This window comes from Ursus arctos, unplaced genomic scaffold, assembly GCF_023065955.2.
Source record: "Ursus arctos isolate Adak ecotype North America unplaced genomic scaffold, UrsArc2.0 scaffold_22, whole genome shotgun sequence".
NCBI lineage: Eukaryota > Metazoa > Chordata > Mammalia > Carnivora > Ursidae > Ursus > Ursus arctos.
The window spans coordinates 760,068-787,066 of record NW_026622897.1 but is presented as its reverse complement, the minus strand read 5'-3'; the positions used below and the strand labels follow the sequence as shown (position 1 = coordinate 787,066).

Genomic DNA, 26,999 nt, shown 5'->3' with positions numbered 1-26,999 from the left:
CTTTGAGGAACCACCAATCTGTTTCCCACACCACTGGCACCATTTTACATTCCCACCAGGAACACATGTAAATCCCTCATTTTTAAGGTGAAGAAATCAAGGGTAAAACTGGTTAGATAACTTGCATATCCACAGAAAGTCAGCTGCAGAGCTGACACCACAAGCAAGTATCTTGAGTCCCCAGACAGCCCTCTATCCAAAGTTAACCCCATGGAGAGAGAGGTCAGATGATCAGAAAAATGGCAGCCACGTCTGCACAGAGACCGGACCACTGTGAAGAGACTTCCTGATGTACCTGGGGAAAGAGGCTGAACGAGTTCTGGATTCTGCTCATTCATCATAGAGAGAATTTTGTTTTATTCTTTTCTTCCTCAGGTGTGAGCTCCGAGAGATTAAATCATGCTTGTCTTTGCATACTACCTAATTGTAGAGTAGTCGTAGACACACTTTTTATCATTATTACACTTACAGTTCTAAAATAGGGCTTAAAAATATTACTTTAAATGCAATAAATATTCATTTTAGAAAAATTTGCAAATTCACAAAGGTGGAAAGGAAAAAAAAAAGAAGAGTCACCTAGAAAAATAACTATTAAAGCCTGAGTACTTTTTCCCCCAAGCTTTTTTTTTTTTCCTAAGAATGGTGTTTTTGTTTGATATATATGGTTGGAATTGCAGACTCTTAAAGTTTAAGAGAATTATTACAATTTTGGGGAAGCAAGCTTGAAAAATAGAATAAGGAAAAATAGGTATTCAGTTCTAGAAAAGGGCCCACCATACCACTGGTGTTTCCTCCTCCCATCTCAGCAACCCTCATTGTCTCACACATCCCTTTTGTGGTATGTTATTACTTAGCTGGCTACATCTTACACTGTTTTGTTCCTTCCTCCACGCTGCAATTACAGGAGGAGCTCAGCAAAGAACTTTTGGATGATTTTTACTGAGTTCATTTCACCTTCAAAGTTAACACTCCTCTGAGTCTCTAATAAGGGCTAACCCAACCCAGGCCCATTCCACATTAAGAAATTAGTTCAGCAAACAAAGGCCACTTAAATGTCATCTGAGGGACAACTGGACGGCTCCGTCAGTTGGGCGTCCGACTTTTGATGTTGGCTCAGGTTGTGATCTCAGGGTCGTGAGATTGAGCCCCCACCTGTGGGGAGTGTCCTTGAGGTTCTCTCTCTCCCTGTCCCTCTTCCCCTCCCCCTACTCATGCACACACTCTCTCTCTCTTTCTAAAATAAATTAATTTTTAAGCAACATGTAAATCTTTGCCTAACTTGAAGAATAATGAATGGGATTCAACACATTGCTCCGAATAACACTTCTCCCCTCAGACCCCATCTCCCTCTCTCCAAGTCTCAAGTTCACAGGGGGCTCAAAGCCCCAGTCGCAAAATTATCACCAAAAATTCTCTCTGAACTTGGTCCTTTGTGGTTCTTGGTCTTGCTTTTCTTTCCCCTTCCTTCACTTTCCATTGCTTCTTCCTTCTCGGCAATAATGACAGCCCTTTGCGTCCTCTTGGCACGCATTCTTGCTTCTTCGGCTCAGTCCTGCTCTCCTGGGCCATTCATTCTGCATTATGAGAGCCCGGGAATGGAGGTGGCTGACTCAGCCCATCTCTCAGAAGGAGACACAGGAGTGAGGACCGAGGGGGGGCAGTGGGGGAGGGACAGGGAGAAGTCACAAATGCCTATAATGTATTATCCTTACTTTTCTTCTCATTACATGATAGAATTATCAAACATTTATGTAGGGTGTGCTATGTGAAAGGTCTTTGGAAAAATTATGTGGCTCGTTGTAAAGGTAAGATGATGAATTTTCTTTGAGGAAGGAGGTCACTGCCTACCTGCTGCCCTCTTCTCGGGGTGTCCACCTTGAGAACACAGCAGACCTGATAGAAACAGTCTGACCTTTTGATCTCACCAAGCAAAGCCCTGGTCTCCTGACCCTTGAAACTGTAAACACCTACTCTGCAGTCCGCTCAGAGGTCTGTCTCGCACGGTATAATGAGACCATCACAAGGCACACCCCTTGTCTCCCACAGACATAAGTTTCATTTTTCTCTCTTCTATGTTCTGTATAAATTTGTGTGAAAGTCTCTCCAGACTTTGTAGTCATTTTTAGCTTATATCTATGTTATCGCTGGTAACGCTTCCCCAATATTGAGATCATGTTCTCTTTCTCTTCTACACTCACACCAAGGGGTCTTTTGTTGGAATCCGTTTTATTTCCCCAACACTCCAATGACCCTCCAAAACACAGTTTCGTCTCTTCAATAATATTTCTTGTTTCTTCTCTCAGTCCAGGTGATACCCCAAGCACACTACTCCGGGGCGAGAGGGATGTAGGTAACCCCCAGTGTCGCTCAGGGACCCCCCTTGACCCATGTAGACACCGACGGAATATCATCAAGACATTTGGTTCTCCTGTGGCGCTCTCTGCAAGCGCTCTGGAGGGAGGCTGCTGTGAGGGACCCAGAAATGACAGAGGGACAGAGGGACGGAGGGACAGACTTCAGACAGTGTGTGTGTGTATTCCAGGCTAGGGGGTGTGGAGCTACCCCCCGCCCAGTTGCTCACGCCACAAACCCGGGGGTCAGCCTTATTTCTTTCCCTCAACACCACATTCATTGACTCCACACCCAATCCACACCCCAAACCCATTCGCCGCTTCTGTGGTCACCGCATCCACCCCAGTTCAAGACACCACAACAGTAGCCTCCTAACCAGAACCCCGTTTCTACCCTTGTTCCTCTAGAGTCGCTGGTGTGACCCTCTCTAAATATACAAATCATAACATGTCCCTTTGCCAGGTCTCAAATGGCTTTCCATCGTACTTAAATTAAAATCCAAACTCCTCACCTGAAAACCCCCAAACCTCATCCTGTCCCTCTCTGCCCTTACTCACTAAGCTTCCGCCACAGCGGCTTCCTTTCTGGTCCCCCAACACACCAGGCTTGGTTGAGCTGTACTTCCCCTGGTTTTTTCACATGGCTCCGTGTCTTTAAGTGTCACCGTTACCTCCTTAGAGAAGACTTCCCTGACTACTTATTCTGAATACCCACCCAGCCGTTCTGCATCGCCCTGCTGGTGTTCCTCGGCAGAGCACAGATTTCTGGCGCGTCCCCGCGGGGCTGTGTGTGTTTTCAAAGGCTCCAACTTTGGTTGAGTGAATGGATGGTAAGCCCCAGTCCTCCATTTCCCAGATGGGAGGCAGGAAATACTGAGCAAGATCAAGACTGTGAGAACTTTACTTCAGATATTCTTTTAACTTCCTCGTAAGAGCTATTTTATCTTTTGTCAATTTCTTCATCATGATCAGCAATGGAAGTCGTGCTACAGGAAGTGCTTGTGCTCCGGGGCAGCTAGAAGAATGGCGGGGACTGGAGCCGCGTCCATGTGAAGGGCGAGGAAGCGAGAACAGTGGAGAATGGGGTAGGTAGCAGTCAGGGACTTTGACTGAAGGTGAGCTGAATCCCTGGAGCCTCGTCCAGAGAGGAGCCGAGAGTCCCAGCAGGAGCTCATGAGCAACCTGGGATTGACACTGGAAGAGCCCACGAGCCTCCCCTGCGCCCACCGCCTGAAGCCTCTGAGCCCGGATCCCATCTTCTTCCCGTCCTCCAGGTACCATGTAATCCTGCTCCGATCACACACGGGAAACTCACCACTGCCACCTCTCCCCCAGCCAAATCCTCTGGACTCAGACACAGCTCCCCACTCCCTTTTTGAGAAGTCATTCCTTAAAAACTGTTGTCCACCTGGAACTCTTTCTAGTCTGACCTCCATGTTTGGAGAGGACAATCCAATTATGTAGGAGTTCATTGTTCTCCGGGTGTTGAATCTTCACCTTTACCTGTGTTTGGCGTATTGTATTTTTTTTTTATTTAAGATTTTATTTATTTATTTGACACAGGGAGAGACAGCAAGAGAGGGAACACAAGCAAGGGGAGTGGGAGAGGGAGAAGCGGGCTTCCCGCCGAGCAGGGACCTGGGATCAGGACCTAAGCCGAACGCAGATGCTCACCGGCTGAGCCACCCAGGCGCCCTGGCGTGTTGTATTTCTGCTGTTTCTCTTGCATTAATGCGAGAATCCTGCAGAGCACGGATACAAAATCGATACCCAGGAGATCTTTCTGGGTTAATGGTACTCTGAGGGGAGAAACAAGAAGGAAAAACTGGAAGCGGAGGGATGAAGAAGGCGTGAGAGAAGCAGGGGGTCCAGGACACAGAGAGACGGAGCAGAGGTACAGAACAGGGAGGGCCCAGTGGATCCGACTTCACTGTGAAGACTTGACCACAGTGTACAACTGCTGTCCACCTGCTAACATGGAAACTGACGGGAAGTTGGCAGGAACAGGGAAATGGCCGCGGGCCCTCTCACACTCGTGTTATCTCCTTCCACTGCCTTGTCATATTTGCGGCTCCCTCCGAGTCTCAAAGTCCGGCGAATTCTGATTCGTTCCTCATGCAATACTGATTTATCAACAGACTGGTTTATACGTCGCTAGAGGTCCTTACCTGTGCACATCACCTTTTTCTTTTGATGAATAAAAACTTACTGTGGGATATAAGCAAGTTTCAGCGATAACACGAAACCTCTGTACCTTCTGCACGGTCATAACAGAAGCAGCTTCCACCCTTCTCTCAAAACCAACTCACTTTTGAACCACTCACTGGGTCTATCATTTTATGAGTAGGTAGGTCTGTGTATTTGCTATTTCCTAGCACCTCGCACCGTGCCTGGTGTACGACACGTGTTCAGTAAATTTTTGGATACCGACTGAGTGCATGAATGATGGTTCCAGTCTCTGCGTCATGCTCAGGTGACCTTCGGTCTAAGACACAGACGTATGGGAAGTATAGAATGGACGAAGAACAGGATCCCTGAGGGAGAAAGGTACCCGAGCTTCGCTCTGTTTACGTCCACCCAACCTTGATTCTACACGTATACACGGAACGCCGTCGCTATGATGGGAAGTGCGCTGGACTCTCAGGCACAGATGTGAAGACACAGACCCTTGCCCCAACGTGTGCTTTTCCATGATCACATGGTAGCGTCCACCACTCTGTGTCAGCAACCAGATGGCGTCTGTGCACGTGCCGCTAGGCTGTAAACTCCGCTAGGGCACTGTCCATCGCGTCGTAAGCTCTCAGTAGTTGACAAAGCAGATGATGGAGATGATAGCCTTTGGGGGAGAAGACCTATCCAACTGTATAGAGTCAGGGTCCTTAGCTGGGGGAAGAAAAGTTGAGTGTTGCTGATGGAGCAGAGAAGGAGGATGCTGAAGATACTGGGAAGCTCTCGGGATCGTTAGAAGCTGTAGAGAATCATGACTGAGGCTAAGCCCCAAACCCTGCACAACAAGTCCACTGAGAAACTTTCTACACTGCAGCTCCCAGCCAATGCCACGTCTGTATCAGAAACCCAATCTCACCTCCACTGAGAAACTGCTGTTGCCGTGAGCACCGCCAGCAAAGCCAGGCCCCTCCGCTGCTATCCACATTGGCAACGCTGGCAGCTCCTGGCGGGGCCTGTGTCCTCGGGCTGCTCCAACCTGCATGTCAGTTTCCCACGGACAAGCCAGGCTGGCAGGGCCTAGGTCACATTCTTGAGCCCAGCTGCAAAGGAGGCTGGGGATTTGACATCTAAAGGAAGGCAAACTATTCAAAAGGTGATGAGTGGCCACAAATATGACCAGTGTCCACTGTATTACAGTGATATGTGACAGGAGCGAAATCAGAAATGTGCCTTCAGAGATAGTCTCTGGTTCTATGGAGCGTGCATCCTCGAGGGAGAGACTAACAATAAGCATACAAAGGAGCATAATGGTGGATAGTGCTAGATGCTGCAGAGACACATGAAACTGTGGGGTGGATATCCAAGAAAAACTTTTCTGAGATGAGCAGACACCTAAGTGGCTCAAGGGGGCAGCCAGCACAAAGGCTCCGGGGTGGGAACTGATTTGGCATTTCCAAAAAAGTAGAAGTAGGCTGCGGCTGAGTAAGTAAAGGGGAGAAGGTAGAAAACAGGGCTGGAAGAGCCCCAGAGACAATGTTGTGTAGGGCCGTGATTCTGGACCCTGGAAAGTGGCAGGGGAATAGGATGATGTGGCTTCTATTTTAGAAAGATCGTGCTGGCTGGATGCTGTGACCAAATGATCAAAGTATGAGCAGGGGATCAGGGCCCTTAAATCTTCCTGATGTCTGGGGAGAGGGTGAGATAGGAAGGAATCTTGAGAAATGAGTGAGAACTGCCCAGGAGAGAAGGTCAGGAGGCATCCTGGCAAAGGGAAGAGCAGGAGCAAACACAGCAGCATGGAAGGCTCTGGAATGTTTGCAGAACTTGGAGGAGTCCAGTGAGGTTACAGAGAGGGATCCAGACATCAGGTGGGAAAAGGAGGGGAGAGGCAGACTGCCAAGGGCTCCTGCGGCGTTCTTTTAACTTCTCACGGCCCCAAAGTCAGGTGGTGGTCCAGTGATGGGGGCAGAGCCTGACGTGACACTGGGGCTAGATCTTCCCCCAGGGAGTCCAGACCTCCCCTAAGACTTTGTAAGAGTGCAGGAACGACACAGTCCCTTGCCCCTTCCACTGCCCCCTCCTCAGACTGGAGGAAACTGTGGTCTGACCCCCAGTTCTGTGCTGTTACTATGCAAGCAAAGCCGGTGGTGTGGAAATTAGACAACAGACAAAGTCGAAGGGCATCCCAGGAGAACACGTCAAGTGGACTTCATGTCTTCCCTACTTTCTCATTTCTCTTCTGGAGGTATCTTATACTTCACCCCAAACTCCCAGGTACACGTATATCGAGCCTTAAAGGAAGCATTTGAGGTAAGTTGGCCAAAAGAACAAGAGAAGGGCATTTCAGAAGCAGAGAACAATGTACACAAATGCCCAGGAACCAGAAAGCACCCTTGCCCATGGGCGGCCGAACCTTTCCGAAGGCTGGAAAGGCAGGTTGAACTCGGGCTGTGAAATGCTTGGTTGATGGGCTGGACAGTCACCAGAACAATTTATTCCTAAACCAGATTCCCCAGTTGCGTAACCAAAAGCTAAATGTGCAGTGTTTGCATTTTTGCCAGGGGTGGATGCCAGGGGAGTGTTTGCTGGTTTGCTTGAATCAACAGATGGAGATCTGTGAACTTAGGCCGGATTGCCCCATTTAATCTCTATGAGCAGTCATGTCCATATTGATGGACTTAACCTGAGATCAAAAAGTCCTATCTGCTCTAACACAGTTTTGGGGATTTAACTAAAATGATGTGGCCTTTATGTCAAGAAATCTGGGTTAGATGTCAAAGATCTGCCACATGCAGAGGGTTGCAGGCTGGGGATTCACAGCGATTTTAAGTGCCCTGGATTCTTCTGTCTTCCACCCAAAGCAGGACTCTTGGTCCCTCTCCTGCAGCAGCTATGGGTTCTTAGCAAGAACAACATGCAGACTTAGGAAGCATTGCAAGTCAAGACAAGTGAGTAGAATTGGCTCTGAGGGCTTAGGACGGGCTGGACCAAAAACCCTTCACAACAGGTTTTTCCATCTGAATTGGGACAGCAGACAGCGGGAGGCGAGGTAAGAGGTTGGATAGGTATGGGTGGGCCTCACTGCCACACGTGCTACGCACGCTTGCGGCCCCTACACCCCTGCGCCCCGCACGCCTCTCTTTAGGCACAGAGTGCATTCTACCCCGACGTACCGGGAACCGGGGCAAGATGATGAGGGACGATGTGGGGTACAGGTGCCCCCACCCGAGAGGAGATCGTTCCTATAAAGCTGAACTGCGGTCGAGGGAAGAGTCTCCCCTCTTCCCCGCAGTTCGCCTTCCCACACTTTTAAGTAAAGACCTACATGAGCCCCATGATGGCTTTTTTCCCTAAAAGCAAACCCCTCTTGGGATTTGTCGGGAAAACAGGTAGTAACGCAGGTCTTTCCTGAAAGCCACGTGGCGGAAGGCGGACTCTGGAAAAGAGGGGCCCACGCGTGTAGAGATCACGGCCGCTTCGTGCATGCCTCTGAACAGTGACTTTGTACAGCACCCCCAAGTCAGGCGGGGTTACCCGAAAAGAAAGATCCCACGGTCCACGACCCCTGCGGGAGTCCGCCCACCCGAGTTCCGCTCCTCCCAGCCCGGACCCCACCCGCGCAGATCAAAGACTTCCTTCCGGGCCCAGCGAAGCCCAGCACGTCCGGGGTCGCGAGACCCTGCTCCAAGACCGCACTACTGCCGCTTCCGAGAAGAAAGGAAACCGCGCGAGCCGCCGGGGTGGGGGCTGGAGTCCGCCGCTGGCCCAGCCAAGCCCCGCCCCGCGCGCCAGCCCCGCCCCGCCGTCCCGGCCAAGCTCCGCCCCGCGCGCCGGCCCCGCCCCGCCGTCCCGGCCAAGCCCCGCCCCGCGCGCCGGCCCCGCCCCGCCGGCCCGGCCAAGCCCCGCCCCGCGCGCCGGCCGCCGCCCGGGACCGGGCCCGCCGGCCCCGCCCTCGGCCTGCCCCCGCACGCCGGCCCCGCCCCGGCCCGAGCCCCAGCCGGGCTCCCGCGCCCTATTTGGGCATTTGGGGGGCCGGCGGCGGGAGGCGACGCGGAGCCTGCGGCCGTGCGCAGAGGGGCCGCTCTGTGGCGCCGCGGACGCTCGGTGGGGGAGCCGCGAGGCCGCCGCGTCCTGCCCTCGGAACAATGGGAGTCGGCGCGCGCGGCGCCTGGGCCGCGCTGATCCTGGGCGCGCTGCTCGTGCTGGCGCTGCTGAAGGCCGCCGTGGACAGCGCGGGCCTGGACGGTAGGTGGCGGCGGGGCGCCAGCGCGGGCCCCCCAGGTGGGGGCTGGGTGCGCGGAAAGTTGTGCGCCTCTCAGGCCGCGCGCGTGGGGCAGGGCCGGGGAAACTGAGGCTCGGGCCGGCCCCCGCCCCTGCCCAGCGCCGGGGTCGTCCCCTCCGGGTTTCTGCCGGCGGCCCTCGCGGGTCCGGCGGAGCGCGCGTCACCTGTTGAGGGACCGGGGGCGGGCCTCCGGCGGAGGGCGCAGGCTCGTGGTTCCCCCTCCCCTGACGTCGTGGCCCGGTGGACCCCCGAGCACCCGCGCCTGACTGGGTGGTGTCGGACGAACGCTCTCTAGCCCTGAGGCCCCCGGACGCTGATAGCAGGGGGGACTGTGGGGAGCGCGCTCTGCGCCCCGGGCGTCCCTGGGGGCGCGCGCCCCCGCCCCGCGCGGTGGGCACCTGCCGCGGCGTGCACCTGCGGCGCAGCCCTCGGGCCGCCGCTGCCAGGTGTGCGCGCCCACTGCGCAGCCGGCGCGCTCAGCACTGTGATGCCGCGGTTCTGGGGGGGGGGGGCGGGGGACTTTAAAAGTCCTTTAGGAAGCCGGGGTTTGCTGTAAATTCCCTTTCCTTTTGTCAACTATTGTAGCAGTCGGGTCCCTGGGTAATGGCCGGTAAACTAGGGTAAGTTATTTTAAGTGACCCAAGTTTTCCGTAGTTTTCAGTTCTGTCCGTCGGCCGTTTGTGTAGCCTGAGATTAGTTTTATCCAGGAAGAGAGAAAGACGTCAGTTCAGGCACAACACCTGCTTTGGCTAGAATAATCTGGGTGAGTTAGACAATAACAATTTTTGTTTTGCTGATTTTTTTGTTTGCATTGCTGAATTGTGCATGTCACAAGCCGAGTTTGCAGACCGGATTCTGAGATTATTTAAGGAAACAATGATCAGTAAATCACATCCATCATATTTTCAATATTATGAGCTGTTTCGCTGTAAGGTGAACAATCTGGACCGAATCAGTCTGTTTTGGTGCTAATTTTATACCAATATTTATAGGAGAAGGTCTGCCTTTTTTTGTTATTTTGTGAAAGTAAACCTTTTTATTGTTTCTCTGATGAATTACTGATTAGAGAAACTAAATATCTTTGCTTTACTTTTTTTTTGCCCAAATAACAGATTTTTTTTTTGCTGTATTTTAATAATCACTGACTGTTCTGTTTATTACTTAAAGTCTCACTAGAGGTTAGTGCTATTTGGAGATCTTGGATTGAATGTCCTACTGTAGGAGAGCCTTCATTTCATGAATGAGTATAACAAACATGAGCTGGAAACCATTTCTACAGACTCTAATGTCACTTTGAAATTAGAGTAAGGGAAGATTATGTAGAGAATTTCTCAAAACAAGTAAGTGTCGTTATGAAATCCAGTAACTTTTAACCATCATCCTAGAGCGTATACAGTATTGTTCACCAGGCACTTTTCCTGTGTACCCCCATGTCGTTAATTGAGGTCCATACATCATCCCATTGGATCCTCACGGTGTTTTATTCCCATTTTATAAATGGGAAAAAACTGAGGCTTAGAAATTGCCTAACTTATTCAAAGTAAAACAGTTAATACATGTTTGGCTTCAGAGATTAAAATCCCAACTCTTAATTCACCATTTTGCCACTAAGTCACTTTAGCCAGGGGGAGGCTGTTCATCAGGACTCTCAGTGGCAAGTGACAAACCCTCCTTGACCAGCCTTAATGGAAAGCAGGGACTTTACTGAGTCTTCAGCACAGAAGTCCAGAGTGGCTTCAGAAACACAGCATTCTAGAGTTCAAATAGGTTGCCAGGAGAAGGCCACTCCCGGCTCTCTTGATTACACCTGTCAACTCTCGGAGTAGTTCAAGTGTTGTCAGCCTGGGGTGAGGATGAGGGTGGGGTCAGGGAGGGACTCCAAATAACAGGGACTTTCTAAAGTGAGTTCCCGGCGCCAGACACCACCATAATGGGCAGCCAGTTAGGAGAGTAAATTAATCCTTACGGAGTCCCTGCCGCTTCGCGAATGTAACTTTCTTTCCTTCGACTCAGCGCATTGTTCTATGTTAATACTTGGTCTCCGTGAAGAAAGCATCAGCCTCTTTGCAGTTAGATGTCTGTGGTGTTCTTTGTCTCCTAGGAGACAAAACCAGTGCCTGCCCACAGTAAGTGTGTCATAAGCATTGATTCGAGAAAGGAGAAAGGTCCTAGAGCTACAAAGATCATCTGCTTTTGTCTCCTTTTTCAAGCCGAAAAGGTTGCCAGGACATGGTGTGTCATAGGAGTGACAAGAGCAGGGAGACAGAAGGTGGGGCTCCTGCCTTGTTGGTAGTGTCATAAGTGCATGGAGCCCTTCTCTGTCTGGGGGTGAAACGGAAATACCTGCTAATGGAGTGGAGGAGGGAGTGGGGAAGAGGGAGGAACCGAGGATGACCTCTTGGTGTGGGGGTTAAACAACTGGTAACCCAACAAGGGAGAAGCCTGGGGGGAGGCAGGTTTGTAGTAGAGAATCAGCACTTCCTTTTGGCACTCCTGCGAACAAACTTTGCAGTCAAACAGCCTGGTCCAAATCCAGGCTCTGCCACTTCCTAGCTGGGTGGCCTTCTGTGGGCCTCACTTCTTGTCAGTGCAAAATGGTATTCGTCTCTCAGAATTGTTGGCAGGGCTGGGTGAGCTAGTGAAGTGACATGCTCCCCAGGAGGATGCAGGGAGGATGCTCTTCCTTCTGTTGGCAAGTATTTGATACCAGCTGCTAGACACAGCAGGAAAATACAGCCGGGACAGTAATGACGCCGGTACGCTGACTTGTTTTAACCCAGCGTCTTGGCTTCGTGAGTGCCTGAAGCCTACCTTCGTCTGCTCGATGACCGGTCTTTCTCATTCTAGCAGAGTCCAGTCTACCGACCTTGATCTTTTTCAGGTTTAATCTTCACACCACATCCTACTGTGATAAACGGAATAGTTGCATTAAGAGGAAGTCATTTGCACACATGGTAAAGATAGAGCCTTCAAAGTCGTTACTGCTTACTTTGTGCTTTGAGGGTTTTTTGGTTGGGGAGTGCTGCGTTTGTGAATGATACACTTGCTGTCTTCCCATGTGGTATATATATTTAATATCCCGGTATACAAACACCCAGGTTGAATAAACATTCTGATAAGTTGCTTAACTGGGGCATAGAATTCTTCTAAAGTTTTTCCAAATCTTAAGATATTAGTTAAAATTTAAAAGAATCCTATTTCTATGAAAAGGCTTGCAATTAAAAATGAAAATCCTAAGGGGCTAATATCCAAAATATATAAAGAATTTATACAAACTCAACAGCAAAAAAAGAAAAACACAGTTAAAGAATGGGCAGAGGCCCTGAATAGACATTTTTCCAAAGAAGGCATACAAATGGCCAGTAGACACATGCAAGATGCTCAACATCACTCATCATCAGGGAAATGTGATTCAAAACCACAAGGAAATATCACCTCATGCTTGTTAGAATGGTGAGAATACAGACAAGAACAACAGATGTTGGCGAGGACGCAGAGAAAGGGGATCCCTCTTGCACTGTTGGTAGGAACGCGAATGCAGCCACTCTGGAAAACAGTGTGGAGGTTCCTCAGAAAGGTAAAACTGGAGCTACCGTATGACCCAGCAATTCTACCTTTGGATGTCTATTTGGAGAAAGTGAAGACCATTGTTTGAAAAGATAGATGCAGTCCTGTGTTTATTGCAACATTATTTACAACAGCTCAGATGTGGAAGCAGCACAAGTGTCCCTCTGCAGATGAGTGGGTAAAGATGGGCGTGGGTCATGGAATATCACTAGCCATAAAGAGTGAGATCCTGCCGTTCACAGCAACATAGACGGACCTACAGTGTATTGTGCAAATACTGTATGATTTCACTGTATGTGGAATTCAAGACACAAATGAACAAAGAAAAAAGACAAACTCTAAAATACAGAGAACAAACTGGTGGTTGCCCGGGGGTGGGGGTAGGAAAAAAAGAGGAAATCCTACCCACTTCATCTTCTCTCCATGGTATGAAGTTAGGGGTCTTGGTGGTGCGAGACCCAAGGGTGGGTGGCCTTGCGTTGAAAGGGCCCCTTCCAGGTGACCCCCTCCACTGGGAGGAGCAGAAAGTGGCTTCGCTCTCAGCAGTCACTGTGTCCTCGTGTAAGTGAATGAACATGCAGGGCCTGGCAGACAGTGAGTAGGATGTCAGCATTTGTGCTGTGTTGAAATCCCCCGTAAGACAGTCCCATACTTCCTGGTACTTTCGGGTGTCTTTCACAGCCACAGAGGCAAAGGACAGCTTCCCGTGGAATGTCTGCCTCCTGCTCACCCCCACAGCCTGTCGCTGGTGTTCTTACATAAATCTTACATGCTTTTTCATCACAGGATTTTTTATTTTTATTTTTACAGGATCTGTAAGCACAAAGAATTTGGTGCCTTCAGGAAACCACAGTACTAACCCAACAGGTGAGTTGAAAGAGGTCCAAGCAGCGGATTTTCAGCCGTCTAGAACACAGAAGGGAGTATCGGCCGGGCAGGGACACGAAGACGGTATTCCGGCCGGTGTGAACCACGAGCCCTGGTTCCCAAATCCCGGTGGCTTCTGTCAAGGGCTGGCCTTGCTGGCCTCGGGAAGCAGTAGCCCCCTGCATGAACATCTTCCCGGCCTGGCGGAGGGTGAAGACGCGCTAAGATGTTCAGTCTGAGTCTCCTGCAGGTTCACACTGAGCTGCGAAGCCCACTTTCAGGCGTGAAGGCTTTGCGCTCTGCATGTAGATTAGAAGGATGAATCCTTGCGTCTGCCCGGCTGGCTGGTGGGACAGGTCAGTCTGTGGTCAGTGGTGGCCGCCTTCAGGGGCCTCGGCCGATGCTGAGCAGACCGCGGACGCCCCGCGTCTGGCTCTGCTGCCGGAACGGTGGTGAGCCGTTTCCCGGTGCTTTCAGTCCGGGACACACGGGTTTGTCCCCTGGATCTCTGAGGTCCCCGGCGTGGAAGGATGCAGGAGCCACGCTGGGCTCCCAGGGTCAGCGGTGCACCGCCGCGGCCCGTGTCTGCTCAGTGCGGTTCAGGCTCGTTTCCTTCTCCTGGTCCTGAGTCCTCAGAGCAGACCAAGGTGCACGCTCGCGAAGGCACCTGGATGGTCACCAGACCCGCGCGTCTGTTTCCATCAGCGGTACTCACGGGGTGGCCGTGGCAGCCGAGATGCTGTAGGCACTGACGGTACAAAATCGTCCAGGCCCTGCCTTGCATGGCTGTGCTGGGATTTGTAGCTTTATTTCCGTGGGAAAATACCCATAACGCGGCACGCAGGCTGGTAACCGTGTGTAAGCGCAGCTGAGCCCTGCTGTGGCCGTGTCCGTGCTCTGCCCGCCTCACGTTCTCCCTGCTTCTCACGTCTCTGCCCTTCCTCCGGGCTTCTGGCTGAACAGAGAACTTTCTTCCATTTCAGCTTCAGTCATTCCACAGGAAAGTGTTCATTTGGGGAAGAAAGACTAGTCAGTTTCCTGCGAAATATAACATGATTATTGCCGGGCATGTGTAGGAGGGGTTGTTTTTTTTTTTAATATCTTATTAGATTATTAAGTGTGTTTTCCTGAGAGCCTACAGCATGTAAGGAACTTCTTGTACATTTGCTCACCGCACAGTGTGGAGCTGGGGATGGTTCTGTGTCTCACAGGAGGAGCCGGAACTCAGACGCGTTAAGCACCCTGCCCAAGGTCACACAGCGCATGCAGGATTTGAAACTCCCTTCCTCGGATTCTAAACCTGTGCCCCTTCCCCACTTCTCCTGAACCTGTGGTGTGGTCTTACCTTTGAAAATGCTTCTCAGTGAAGAAATACCACTGCTCACAATTGTTAAAGATCCACGCGAGTCGTTGAGGACACCTCCGGGGTCTGTGGTACGACTGCACGCGCCCCTTCTAGCACCGGGAAATTCAAGGAGAAAAAAAGAAAACATTGCCCCACAGCGTCTTTCTAAAGACATCAGATAATACAGTTGTTACACAGACTTTCTGTTGCTGGACGTGTAACACTTCTCGGAGCCTTAGAATCGTCTTCTCATATCGTCTCTGCTCTTGAGAAGCCTATCACATGTTGAATGTGTGTATTTTTGTAGGATGTGATGCTTACTGTTGTGTCTTTGTGGTAGCACAGACCCTTCTAATTGTGGAAACGCTGGTTTTGGACGTTACCAATCTATCCAGTGATGTTGGTGTAACACGGTTCATTTGGCATCGATTCCAAAAGGAAAATAACATTTTTCTTTGGCAAACTGCAGGCATGTGCTCCTGGGGCACGTGGGAACGGCCAGCCGTGTGGCCTGCAGCACGGGTGCCCGTCACTGTCCTACGGCTCGCCACCGCGGAATCGGCACATCTCCTTTCTCTGTTTGGTTTTTAGTCTCCATCTAAGTTCCTTGGGAGTGGCTTCCGATGTATTCACCCCAACACTGTGCCTGGTACACAGGACATAACGCACACACGTTGGTTGAACTGAGCTGTGGAACTAAATGTGTATTTTATAGCTCCTGCCAGACCTTACCAAAGAGCTGCTGTAGGGCTTTGCAGACATGACTGGTCCGTGCTCCCGTGTATCCTGTATTAGAGCTGTTTTGTCGTCATCATTGTTCAAAGAGTGGGATGGATACTCAAGGTCAGAGAAGCAGGGGTTGAGGTCACTCTCCCTTATATGTAAGGGTTGTATTTCCGTATATGCCCAAGTCATTCTCTGAGGATAGCCATGCCTTTGACATTCTTTTCTGCAGGGTCTTACTGAGTTTTAGTAATTCTACAGAGAACTTTTCATTTGGGGGGGGTGGACAGAAAGACTACATGATTACCTAAAATGTAATAATGATTCTTGTTGGGTAGTTACGGGAGGGTTTTTTAAAAGACGTGTTAGATCATTTGCACATTTTCAGCTTATAGAGAAAATAGTTTTCCCCATTTAGTCAGAGGGTTTCTATTCTACAGTCTGTGGATGAATTTATTCTTTATGGTGTAAGGAGGTCCCATGCCCAGATTGCTTCTCATAATGGGTTTAGGCGAAGCTGTAAGGGAAGGTGACGTGGTTCAGAATGGACAGCGTTCCTCATCGGTGGCCAGACGGTAGCTCAGTGTCACCCAGGGCATGCCTTCTCCTTGACCATTTATCACTGATGTTCCCAGAAAAGAGGAATCTGAGAGGTCAGGGGACCACTGTCCAGGTTGAAGCTCTCTTCTTGGGCAAATTTGTACCAAGCCAGTTTCAAGCTGCCTGTCTCCTTGAATGTCGCACGCATACAGAATTCCCTCTGGCTTGGGAGCCCAGCCTTGGTCCTGTCTTTCCAGCGTCTCTAGTTGGTGTGGTTTTATCCGCAGATGTGGCTGTCCTGGTGAGTATGTGCAATACTGAGATTTGTAGGAAATATATGCTGGGTTGTTCCCATGACCGAAATGTATTCCCCATATGTATTTGGTCTTCATCCGTGCTTCCTGGCGTATAGCTTCTAAAACCCACGGAGTTTCCGAAGCGGGAAGAGTGATCAAGGTGTCTTTTGTTACACTAACGAGGTGATTTTAGGACCCCGCCTAAAGGTGGGCTGGATTGACCACGTGGCTAGATGGTCGGCATCTCCCCCCACCCCTGCAAACCGTGGGAGGGGAGGGGGCTGGAGGTGCAGGGGGCCGACGGCTAATGACTTAGGCATGACTGTGATGAGGCCTCCATGAAAACCCACAAAGAGTGGGCTGGGAGAGCTTCCAGGTGGAGGAACAGGTAGCGAGGCAGGGAGAGCAGCACCTGGGGAGGGCCTGGAAGCTCCGCCCCTTCCCCAGACCTGGTCCCGTGTCTCTGCCTGTGTCCGAGGCTTCCTGAGTTCTGTGAGCCGCTCTAGCAAAGGAAAAGAACCTAAGGACGAGGCCATTGGAACCTCCCCACTGTAGTGGGTGAAGCGCAGCCTACGGCTTGTGAGCGGCCCGGGGGTGCTCTTGGGGACAGCTGTCCGCGGTGGGATCCCACGCTGTCTCCAGGTGGTGAGTCCGAACGGCCCACCTGCTGGCGTCCCAGGAGTTGCGAGGTGCGGTGGGGGGAGCCCCCTCTGTGGAAGTTGGGTTTGGGAACCCCAGTTGAGTATGAAGCTGAATCTCACTCTGCTTTCTACTTGCTCTTCTTGGTCGACTAGGGCAGGTGAGGCCCTTCCGCCATGTTACTGACCCTCCGCACGTCTCGGAGCGGGGTCCGCTCAACGGCTTTCCCGGCGTTCAGTTAGGCTCACGTTTTAGTAGCTTCTCTGTTCTTAATGTTTATGACTGGGACAATAGTGTACAGGTTCTGTGGACATTTTGGAAGAGTGTTTTTTTTAATCGGTATTCAAATTACTCCAAGTATTTTTTGTGTTTTTAAACTCAACTACATGGGCACCATTTCTTACAAAGGGAACTAACGCTCTCCTGCCAAACGCTTCGCTGTGGTTACAGCCTGGGGGGTGAGGACAGTCTAGTTTCAGTCAGTCCCGTGGGGGTTACGAACTGGCCTGACTGCTTTCACTCCACAGTGAATTTGATTCGCTAGGTTTTCATGTCCCCCCTCCCCCACCGTGTTTCATTTCGGGAAAGATAGAAAAATTATTGCTTTGGCTTTAAGTGACCTTGGAATTACTTAACCTCTTGCTGCCTCGGTTCCTCCTATATTAACAAAAGCTGATAAATACAAGTGTCTCGTGGGATAAATGAGGCAACATGTAAAGCACCTGCTGTGTTCTACTGAATGTGTTCCTCCTTGCTCTCTGGTCATGGTGACGTTTTCTTTACTCGCTCCTATGTCCGCCTTCGCTGCCACGGTGCCTTTGCATAGACTGTTATGGCTCCCGGAAGAGCTCTTCCCTGCTGCCTTTACCTGGGTAACAGCCATGCAGCTTTCCGATCTTGTGCAGGCCTCCCTTCCTCACCAGGGAATAGTCTCCAACCTCCAGCTGCAGGCCCTCAGAGGACCCCCATCTGTCTGAGGGTGTAAGTGGGCCTCCCCAGCCCACAAGTCAGCTCTTTCAGGGGCAGTGCTGACTTCACTCAGCACCTCGTCCCCAGTGCTGAGCACAAGACCGGACATACATTTTTGTGGAAACAAGGAGAAACATGCTCTGGGAGGAAGAAACCCATTTTAGGCTTGCTACTGCAGCCTCTCTTGTGGGATTAGCTGGGAGCTCCTTTGTCGAGATAACCCACGCCCTGCACTCCGCCCAGCACGGTCCTTTCCCTTTACAGTTAGGAAGAACGGGGCTTCAGTGTTAATGGGAGAGTTGCCGCGGTTGTGTTACCAGGTCCCAGCACAGCGCTGTTTTCTTTGCTTATGTGCTGATCAAGTCTCTGAGCAGGCCCTGACGGGATGTGCGGGGAAGGGGTAGACCAGGCCATTTGGATCCCAGAGGACAGCGGGGCCCTGCTGTAGTCAGTCTTCCGGTGAGTTGGAGGTACAGGGGTCAGGCCGGGGACCTTGTGGCAAGGCAGGAGCATCCGAGCTCTGCCGGACGTGAGGGAGCATGGTGAAGGTGATGTGGGGAACGGGGGCTTGAGGGGGAGGGGACAAGGTTGCTGAAGCCCCTCAGGGAGTTTGGATTTGCTAGCAGTGTGGTGGGAAGCCGCTGCAGGATCTTAAAGCTGCCCAAATGGGTAACAGGCCAGCGGGGGCGGAGACCCAGCAGCAGGCGGGGGAGGGGATGGCTGGCAGCTGGAGGTTGGAGTTTGAGCTCACGTGGCTTCTTGGCCCCCACGGGCCGGGGGATGATTACGGGTGGGGAAGTGAAGCCGGGAACAGCTGAGTGACGACTGCAGGCTGGAGAGCAGAGGGGGCAGAGTCCGGGAGGGGGAGCCTCGTGAGGAAAGACGGGAGGGAATGAGGACCCAGCATGGCAATGAGGTGAGGTCAGGAGCGAAGGGGACGCCCGGTACTGTGCTTCCTCGTGTGGGAGAGACATGGGGGGTGACCGTGTGGAAGCCGTTGAACTCCGTCGGTGACCTGGTTATTGAAGAGGTTTCTTGGAGGATAAATCTTAGACGTGGTCATGGATATGTTACACTATTCCATTTTTATTTTTTAAATTATGAAGCCTTAAAACTGGAAGAAGTCTTACAGCCATGTTTTTCAAGTTTCTTAGCATATTAGAATTGCCTGGAACATTAAAAATACCGGTCTGGGGGCGCCTGGGTGGCGCAGTCGTTGGGCGTCTGCCTTCGGCTCAGGGCGTGATCCCGGCATTCCGGGATCGAGCCCCACATCAGGCTCCTCTGCTATGAGCCTGCTTCTTCCTCTCCCACTCCCCCTGCTTGTGTTCCCTCTCTCGCTGGCTGTCTCTCTGTCACATAAATTTAAAAAAAATCTTTAAAAAAAAACAATACCGGTCTGGGTATCACCTGAAATCTGAGTGGGGAGGAGGGAGCCTAGACTGTGCCCAGGCTTCCACGTGGAGCTGAGGCTGGGAGCCGCTGACCTCAGGGTGGGCCGGAGGCAGGAGGCAGGAGGCGCAGGTGTTTCCAAGCAGCCCGTTTGGAGTCAGTGGGATGTGTGGCTGCTTCGGCGCCTGTCGTTAGCTGTTAGAAACATTTCTAACAAACACAACAACAACAACACATTTCTAGCTTCTTTGGAAAAGAAGTATAAAATCTTGCTTGGGGGGCTTGGCAGGCAATCCAGTGACCCTCACGTTGGGCTGCTCCTCCCAGGAGGTTGGAGGTGGGCGGCACGTGGGAGTGGACTAGCAGCGACGCTAGTAGTCAGAGGATTTCGTTATTTTTATTAAATTGTTTAGATTTGATAAGAGCCCTGTAGTTACCAAGAAAGGCTAGGGACTAACTTTCCAAAAATGGACAAATTCCTTAAGTTGTATAACCAGAAGAATGATTTACAGGAAAAGCTGTACAGAACAGTTGAAGCCCATTCATTGGGCTTGTTCTCTTTACATCAACCTTAACCCACGTGTACTTTGTTTTCTTGTGTGCATTGTGGAAATTCCCTGTTAAAGCACACTGTCAGCCAAGTTAATCCCTGTTAACTCTGTTTACCTCCTAGTGTGATTTAAAAAACAAACAGCAGTGACTTGACAGATAATGGAATCATTAATGTGAATCATTTATGACTTTCTCCGAGAAAACAGGCTTAAAACTCTGTCTGAAGGACCCCTCTGCTGGTTTTTACCGTAAAGCTGTGTGTACTGAGATTGCGTGTTTCACATACAGACATGAGGACCCTTTTTTTTTTTTTTAAACAATCGTAACGCCAACATCACACTTAGAAGTTAACGTTTTTTTACGGTTTTCCTGAGGAATAACTGACACACGGCATTGTGTAAGTTTAAGGTGTGAGCGTAACTATCTGACTTAGGCTGTGAAGTGACGGCCACAGTGAGTTTAGTTAATGCCATCGTCTCAGAGATAGAAGAAAAATAAGCCAGAAATCAAAACAGACCAAAAAGAAACAATGATTTTTTTTGTTCTTGGGATGAGAACTTAGAGGATTTCCTCGGAATTTTCCTATGTATCACGCGGTGGTGTTAACCACAGGTATGCACGACTGGCAGCTTGTTCCTTGCGCGAAGCTCCGTTCACTTCCCCCTCCCCCACGCCTGCCCCAGTGACCACAGCTGATTTCTTTGTTTTAAATTCCACATGTGAGTTCACGGGGTGTTTGTCTGTGTCTGACTTAGTTTGCTTAACATGATGCCCTCACGGGCCATGACGTTGTTGAAAATGGTGGGATGTCGTCCCTTTTGGTGGTTGAATTACACTCGGTTGTGTACATATCAAAGCTTCCTAACCCCCTCGTCCACTGGTGGGCGTATGGGCGGGTCGCTTGCATGTCTGTCTGGCCGTTGTAGGTGATGCTAATACGGGGTGCAGGTATCTCTCGGACACCGAGATCGCGCTTCCTCTGGGTGAGTTCCCAGAAGTGGAGCTGTGGGATCTCATGGTATTTCTCGTCTTGGTAGTTTCGAGGTGTCTCTGCACTGTGGTCTGCAGCGGCTGTGCCACTTTACAGGTCCACCAGCTGCGCTCAGGATTCCTTTTTACCCACATGGCTGCCAGCCTTTATGTCTTGTCTTTCTGATCTTAGCTGTTCTAACGAGCACGCGAGTTTTGATACGCATTTTACTTTTACTGAGAGATGGTGAGCATTGTTATTGTACTTGTCGACCATTTGTATTTCTGATTTGGAAAAATGTCTGTTTAGGTCCTTGGCGCACGTTAATTGGATTAACGGCATGTTGCTGTGGAGTTGGACAGTTCTTTGTCTTTTTATAACTATAGACGACATACAAACTTAGCTTCAGGTGGCTGAATTACGTAGCGGTTGACATTTACGTATGTTACAGATGGGCTCAGCACAGTAAGTCTGGTTACCAGCTGTCATCGGTTATTAGCTTACTGACCGTACTCTCTGTGCTGTACTTTAAATCCCTGTGACTTCTTTATTTTAGAGCTGGGGTTTGTACCTCTTAATCCCCTTCACCTGTTTTACCCATCTTCCCATCCCCCTACTCACAACCATGAGTTTGTTCTTGTATTTGAGTCTCTTTTGTTTGTTTTCGAGATTCCAAGTATGAGTGCGATCATAAGGTATTTCATTTCTCTTTCTATGACTTACTTCATTTAGCACAATACCACTCAGTCCATCCACGTGGTTGCCGATGCAAGATTTCATTCTTTGTGGTGCAGTGTTCCATTGTACAGTCCGTGCTCTTTCTATGTTCTTCATCCTTTGGTCTATCAGTGGACACACAGGTTGCATCCATATCTTGGCTGTTGGAAATAACGTTGCAGTAAACATGGGGGTGCGGTACCTTTTCGAATTACAGTGGCATTTTCTTCAGATAAATAACCTGTAAGTGGAACTGCTGACCATGTGGTAGTTTTACTTTTAACGTTTTGAGGAACCTCCCTCCTGTCTTCCGTGGTGGCTGCACCACTTCCATTCCTACTGACAGTGTAAGAGGTGTGCTTTTCTCCCCATCCCACCAGCACTTTTTATTTCTTTTTGTTGTAGCCATCCTGGCAGGTGTGAGGTGGTAGCTCAGCGTGGTTCTGATCTGCATCCCTGACGCCGAGTGACGTGCCGCATCTTTTCACGTGTGCGTTGGCCATTCGTGTGTCTTCTTGGGGAAAACGTCTGTTCAGGTCTTCCGCCCGTTTTTTATTCAGATTGTGTTTTGTGTTGAGTTGTGGGAGCTCTTTATGTTGGATGTTAACCCCTTATCAGATATATCATGTGCAAATGTCTTCTCTCATTCAGTAGGTTTCGTCTTTTCTCGATGGTTTCCTTTGCTGCGCAAAGCTTTTTAGCTTGATGCAGTCACGATTGTATTTGCCTTTTTTATCCTTGCCTGAGGAGACAAGTACAGAAAATACTACTAAGATTGCTGTCCACAAGTTTATGCCTCTGTTTTCTTGGGGGAGATTTATGATCTCAGGCCTTATATTTAGGTCTTTAATCCAATTTGAGTTTATTTTTGTCTGTAAGAAAGTGGTCCAGTTCATTTTTCTGCATGTAGCTGTCCAGTTCTCCCAATACCATTTATTGAAGAAATATCTTTTCCCCATTATATATTTTTGCCTACTTTATCTTAGATTAATTGACCATTGAAGCATGGGGTTTTTTTCTGGGTTCTGTGTTGGGTTTCACTGATCTGTACATCTGTCTTTATACAGTGCCATACTGTCTTGATTGCTATAGCTTTGTAGTATAGATTGAAATCTGAGTGTGATGCCTCCAGCTCTGCCCTTCTTAGGATTGCTTTGGCTTTTCAGGGTAATTTGTGGTTCCCTACAGATTTTAGGATTATTCTAGTTCTGTGGAAAATGTCATTGGTATTTGTTAAGTATTGCACTGAATCTGTAGTTTGCTTCAGGCAGTGTGAGTATCTTAACAATGCAGGTATACATCAGAAAATTGCAGGTTTAGTTCCAGACCACTGCAGTAAGCGGAGTCATGAATCTGACGGTTTCCAAGAGCATGTAAAGTTATGTTTACACAGTACTACGGTCTATTAAGTGTGCACTAGGGTTAGGTCTTTAAAAATATACATATCTTAATTTAAAAAAATACTTTATTACAAAAAGAAATGCTAGCCATTATGAGCTTTCCAGGAGTTTTTATCACTGATCACAGATCACCATATCAAATAAAATGAGAGTGTTGTAACTATCTTGAGAATAACCAAAATGTGACAGACACAAAGTGAGCAGATGCAGTTGGAAAAACGCTGTCTGTGGAATTGCTTGGTGAGGCAGTATTGTCACCACCTTCACTTCGTGGAAAGAGCTCTGTCTGTGAAACCCAGTAAAGTGAAGTGCGGTAAGACGGGTCAGCCTGTACACACTCTTCCGTCCCGTGAGCGTGGCGTATTTGTTGTGCCATCTTGACTTTCTCTCGTCATTGTCTTGCGGTTTTCAGAATACAGTGATTTGGCTAAAGTGATAGTTTATTCTTTTATATAAATAGGATTCTTTGATTTGATTATAACTACTATGTAGAAATGCAACCAATTCAGGAATATAAATTTTGTATCCTGCAACTTTATTGAATTCATTTATTTTAATAGTTCTTGGGTAGATTCTTTAGGATTTTCGATACATAGCATCATGTTATCTGCAAATAGTGAAAGTTTTACTTCTTCCTTACCAGTTTGGATGCTTTTTATTTCGTGCCTGATTGCTATGGCTAGGACTTCCGTACTCTGTTGAATGAAAGTGCTGAGAATGGACGTCTTTAGCTTGTTCCAGATCTTACAAAGCTTTCAGCTTTTGACTATTCCGTGTGCTGTTAGCTGTGCACTGGTCATATATGGCCAGTGTTATGCTGAGGTAGGCTCCGCCATTACCACTTTGTTGAGAGTTTTTATCATGAATGGATGTTGATTTTTGTTCAGTGCTTTTTCTGCGTCTATGGAGATTACACTTTTGTCCACCATTTTGTTACTGTCGTGTATCATGCTGATTTGTAGACAGGGAAACATCCTTGCGTCCCTGGAGTAAATCCCACTTTGTCGTGGTGAAGGACCCTTTCATTGTATTGTTGAATGCTATTTGCTAACTCTTTGTGGAGGATTTTTGCATCCATGTTCATCAGAGATACTGGCCTGTAGTTCTCTTTTTTATCACTGTCTTTGTCTGGTTTTGGTATCGGGGTAATGCTGACCTCGTTGAATGAATTTACAAACATTCCTTCCTTTTCAGTTTTTGGGAATAGTTTGAGTAGGGTAGGTATTAATTCCCCTTCAAATGTTTGGTAGATTTCCCTTGTGAATCCCTCTGGTCCTGGACTTTTGTTTGTTGGGAGTTTTTTGTGGCCAGTTCAGCTTCTCTTCTAGTAATGGGTGGGTTCAGATTTTCCATTTTTTCCTGGTTCACTCTTGGAAGATCGTATGTTTCTAGGAATTCATCCATTTCTTCTAGGTTGTCCAGTTTGTTGGCAGAATTATTCATAGGAGTCTCTTCTTACCCCTTGTGTTTTCGTGCTGTCAGTTGTAACTTGTCCGGACTTTGATTTTGACTTCTCCCTTTTCCTTGATGAATCTGGCTAAAGCCTTATCAATTTTATTTAGGTTTTCAAAGAATCACTCTTGGTTTCAATGATTTTTTTTAATTGGTCTATTTCGTTTTTCAGCTTTCTTGGGTATCCGTGTTGATTTGAAGTGTCTCTTGCGTCTTGAGCTAGGCCAGTCTCACTGTAAGCTTCCCTCTTAGAACGGCCTTGGCTGTGCCCCAGGTTTGGGGATGTTTTCCTTTCCATTTGTCGTGAGGTGTTTTTTGGTGGCATCTTGGATTTCTTCCTCGACCCACTAGTTGTAGTAACGTGTTGTCGAGTCTCCACCCGTGTTGTTTCCTGTGTTTTTCTTGTGGTTGACTCCTGGTTTCATAGTCCTGCGTTTGGAAGAGGGCTTGTTGAGACTTGTTTTGTGGCCCCACAGGTGCTCTGCTCTGCACAGTGTCTGCGTGCTCTCTCTCGTGCTGGGCTGGCAGGTTCTGTACGCATCTGTTCCGCGCATCAGGTCCGCTGAGTCGCCTACAGCTCCTGTTTCCCTACTCGTGGTCTGTCTGGATGATTGATGTCAGTGGGGTTTGAAAGTCCCTGCTGTTGTCGCCAATTTCTCCTTTATTTGGGTGCTCCTATCTCAGGTGCGTAGAAATTAAAACGGTTAGAGCCCCTTGTGGGATTGATGCCTCTATCATTATGTAACACCTTTCTTTTGTTGTGTTTTTCTTTCAGAGTCTGTTTTGTGTGATGTGAGTATTGCTTCCCCAGCCTGCTTTTTACTCCCATTTGCAGGGACCGTCTTCTTCCATCCCCACACCTGCAGTGCGTGTGTGTCGTTAAGTCTGAAGTGAGTCTCTGACAGGCAGCCTGTGGATGGGTCTCTTCTCATCCCTTCGGTCACCCTGTCTTTGGACCAGAGCATGTAGTCCATTTACATGTAAGGGGTTTATTGATCTGTACGCACGTATTGCCATTTGGTTGATTGGTTCCTGGTTTTTGTAGTGTTTTGTTCCTTTCTTCTCTTGCTCTTGCCTGGTGATTTCACGAATTCTTCAGTGTTTGGATTTCTCTTTCTATAGTTTTTGTGAAGGTAGAGCAGTTTCAGTTCCAGACCACCACAAGAGAGCAAGTCAAATTAATTTTATGCTTTCCCAGTGCATTTCAAAGTTATGTTTACCCTATAGTCTGTTAAGTGTACAACAGCCATTATGTCTAAAAAATGATGTATCTTAATTTTAAAAGACTTACTGGTTAAAAAATGCCATCATCTGAGCTTGCAGTGAGTCCTCATCCCTTTGCTAGATGAGGGTCCTGCCTGGGTGCCGAGGGCTGCCGACGGTCAGGGTAGCGGCTGCTGGAGGCTGGGGCGGCCGTGGCAAGGTCTCAAGACCAGACAACAATGCAGTTTGCTGCCCTGATCCACTCTCCCCGTCAGCAACGATTTCTCTGTAGCACAAGAGGCTGTTTGACAGCATTTTACCCACAGCAGAACTTCTTTCAAAACTGGAGTCCGTCCTCTCAAACCCTCTGCTGCTTTATCAACAAGCTGACGTAATATTCCAAGTCCTTTGTTGTCATTTCAACCTTCGCAGCACCTTCACCAGTAGATTCCATCCCAAGAAACCACTGTCTGTGCTCATCCGTGAGAGGCACATCCTCATCGGTTCAGGTTCGATCACGAGATCGCAGCAGATCAGCCCCGTCTTCAGGCTCCACCTCTGACCCGGCTCTCCTGCTGTTTCCACCCTGTCTGCAGCGACTTCCCCCACTGAGGTCCCGAACCCCTCACAGTCGTCCCTGAGGGTGGGAATCCACTGCTGTGAAACCCTTTTTCGTGTTGGTATTTTGACCTCCTCCCGTGAATCACAATATTCTTATTGGCATCTAGAGTGGGCAATCCTTTCCAGAAGGTTTTCAGTTTACTTTGCCCGGATCCATCAGAGAATCACCATCTATGGCAGCCATAGCCTAGTGAAATGTATTCCTTAAATAACAAGGCTTGAAAGTAGAAATTCGTTCTTGATCCATGGGGTGCAAGGTAGACGTCGTGTTAGCAGGCATGAGAACATTAATCTCATTGGACATCTGCCTCAGAGCTCTTGGGTGACCAGGTATGTTATCAATGAACACTGAGTTTTTTTAAAGATTTTATTTGTAAGTAATCTTTACACCCAACATGGGGCTCAAGCTTACAACCCCAAGTTTAAGAGTCTTATGTTCTGCTGACAGAGACAGCCAGGTGTCCCCGCACTGGTATTTTTAAAGGGAACGATGTTTCTGAGCACAAGGTCTCAACGGTGGGCTTAAAATAATACAACATGGCCTTTTGGCCTGTACCCCCATCTTCTAGGAATTCACCAAGATGACCAACACAAAGGGAAAGAGGAGAGGCCTCTGAGAAAACATGGTGTCACTCCTTTAGCCGCGTACATGTGAATCTTCAGGAAGCGGGATACCGTGGACGGGGAAGGAATGGGCACTGGTCAAAACGGAGCGTCCCACAAGTGTCACCACGGCGGAACTGGAGGAGTCTCCAGGGATAGCCAGCATGCTGTTGATACTGTGGCGAACAGGCGAGTTAAGGGCAAGATTCCTGCCAAGAGCGCTAATGTACATAGTAAGCCGAGACAGCTTCCTGATGCGTGTGAAGGGAAACGATCAGGAAAAAGGAGGCCAAAGAACAAGGTGTTTGGGTTTAACAGAGGCACCAGCCTGCTCCTCCCCG

At 49.1% G+C, this 26,999-nt stretch overlaps 1 protein-coding gene across 2 annotated transcripts in view; it reads left to right on the top strand.

Annotated features, from left to right (window-relative positions):
- Window positions 1-8,497: 8,497 nt before the first annotated feature.
- The window catches only part of TMEM123 (transmembrane protein 123), a 49,186-nt gene continuing 30,684 nt past the window's right edge, over window positions 8,498-26,999 (top strand). The window contains exons 1-2 of one of the 2 annotated variants that reach the window (XM_026505902.4): window positions 8,498-8,765; window positions 13,180-13,236. In XM_026505902.4, the coding sequence (XP_026361687.1) occupies window positions 8,666-8,765; window positions 13,180-13,236 (157 nt within the window). In that variant the 5' untranslated portion in view covers window positions 8,498-8,665. The remainder of the gene's footprint in view (window positions 8,766-13,179; window positions 13,237-26,999) is intronic. The other variant, XM_057316756.1, reaches the window with a different exon arrangement.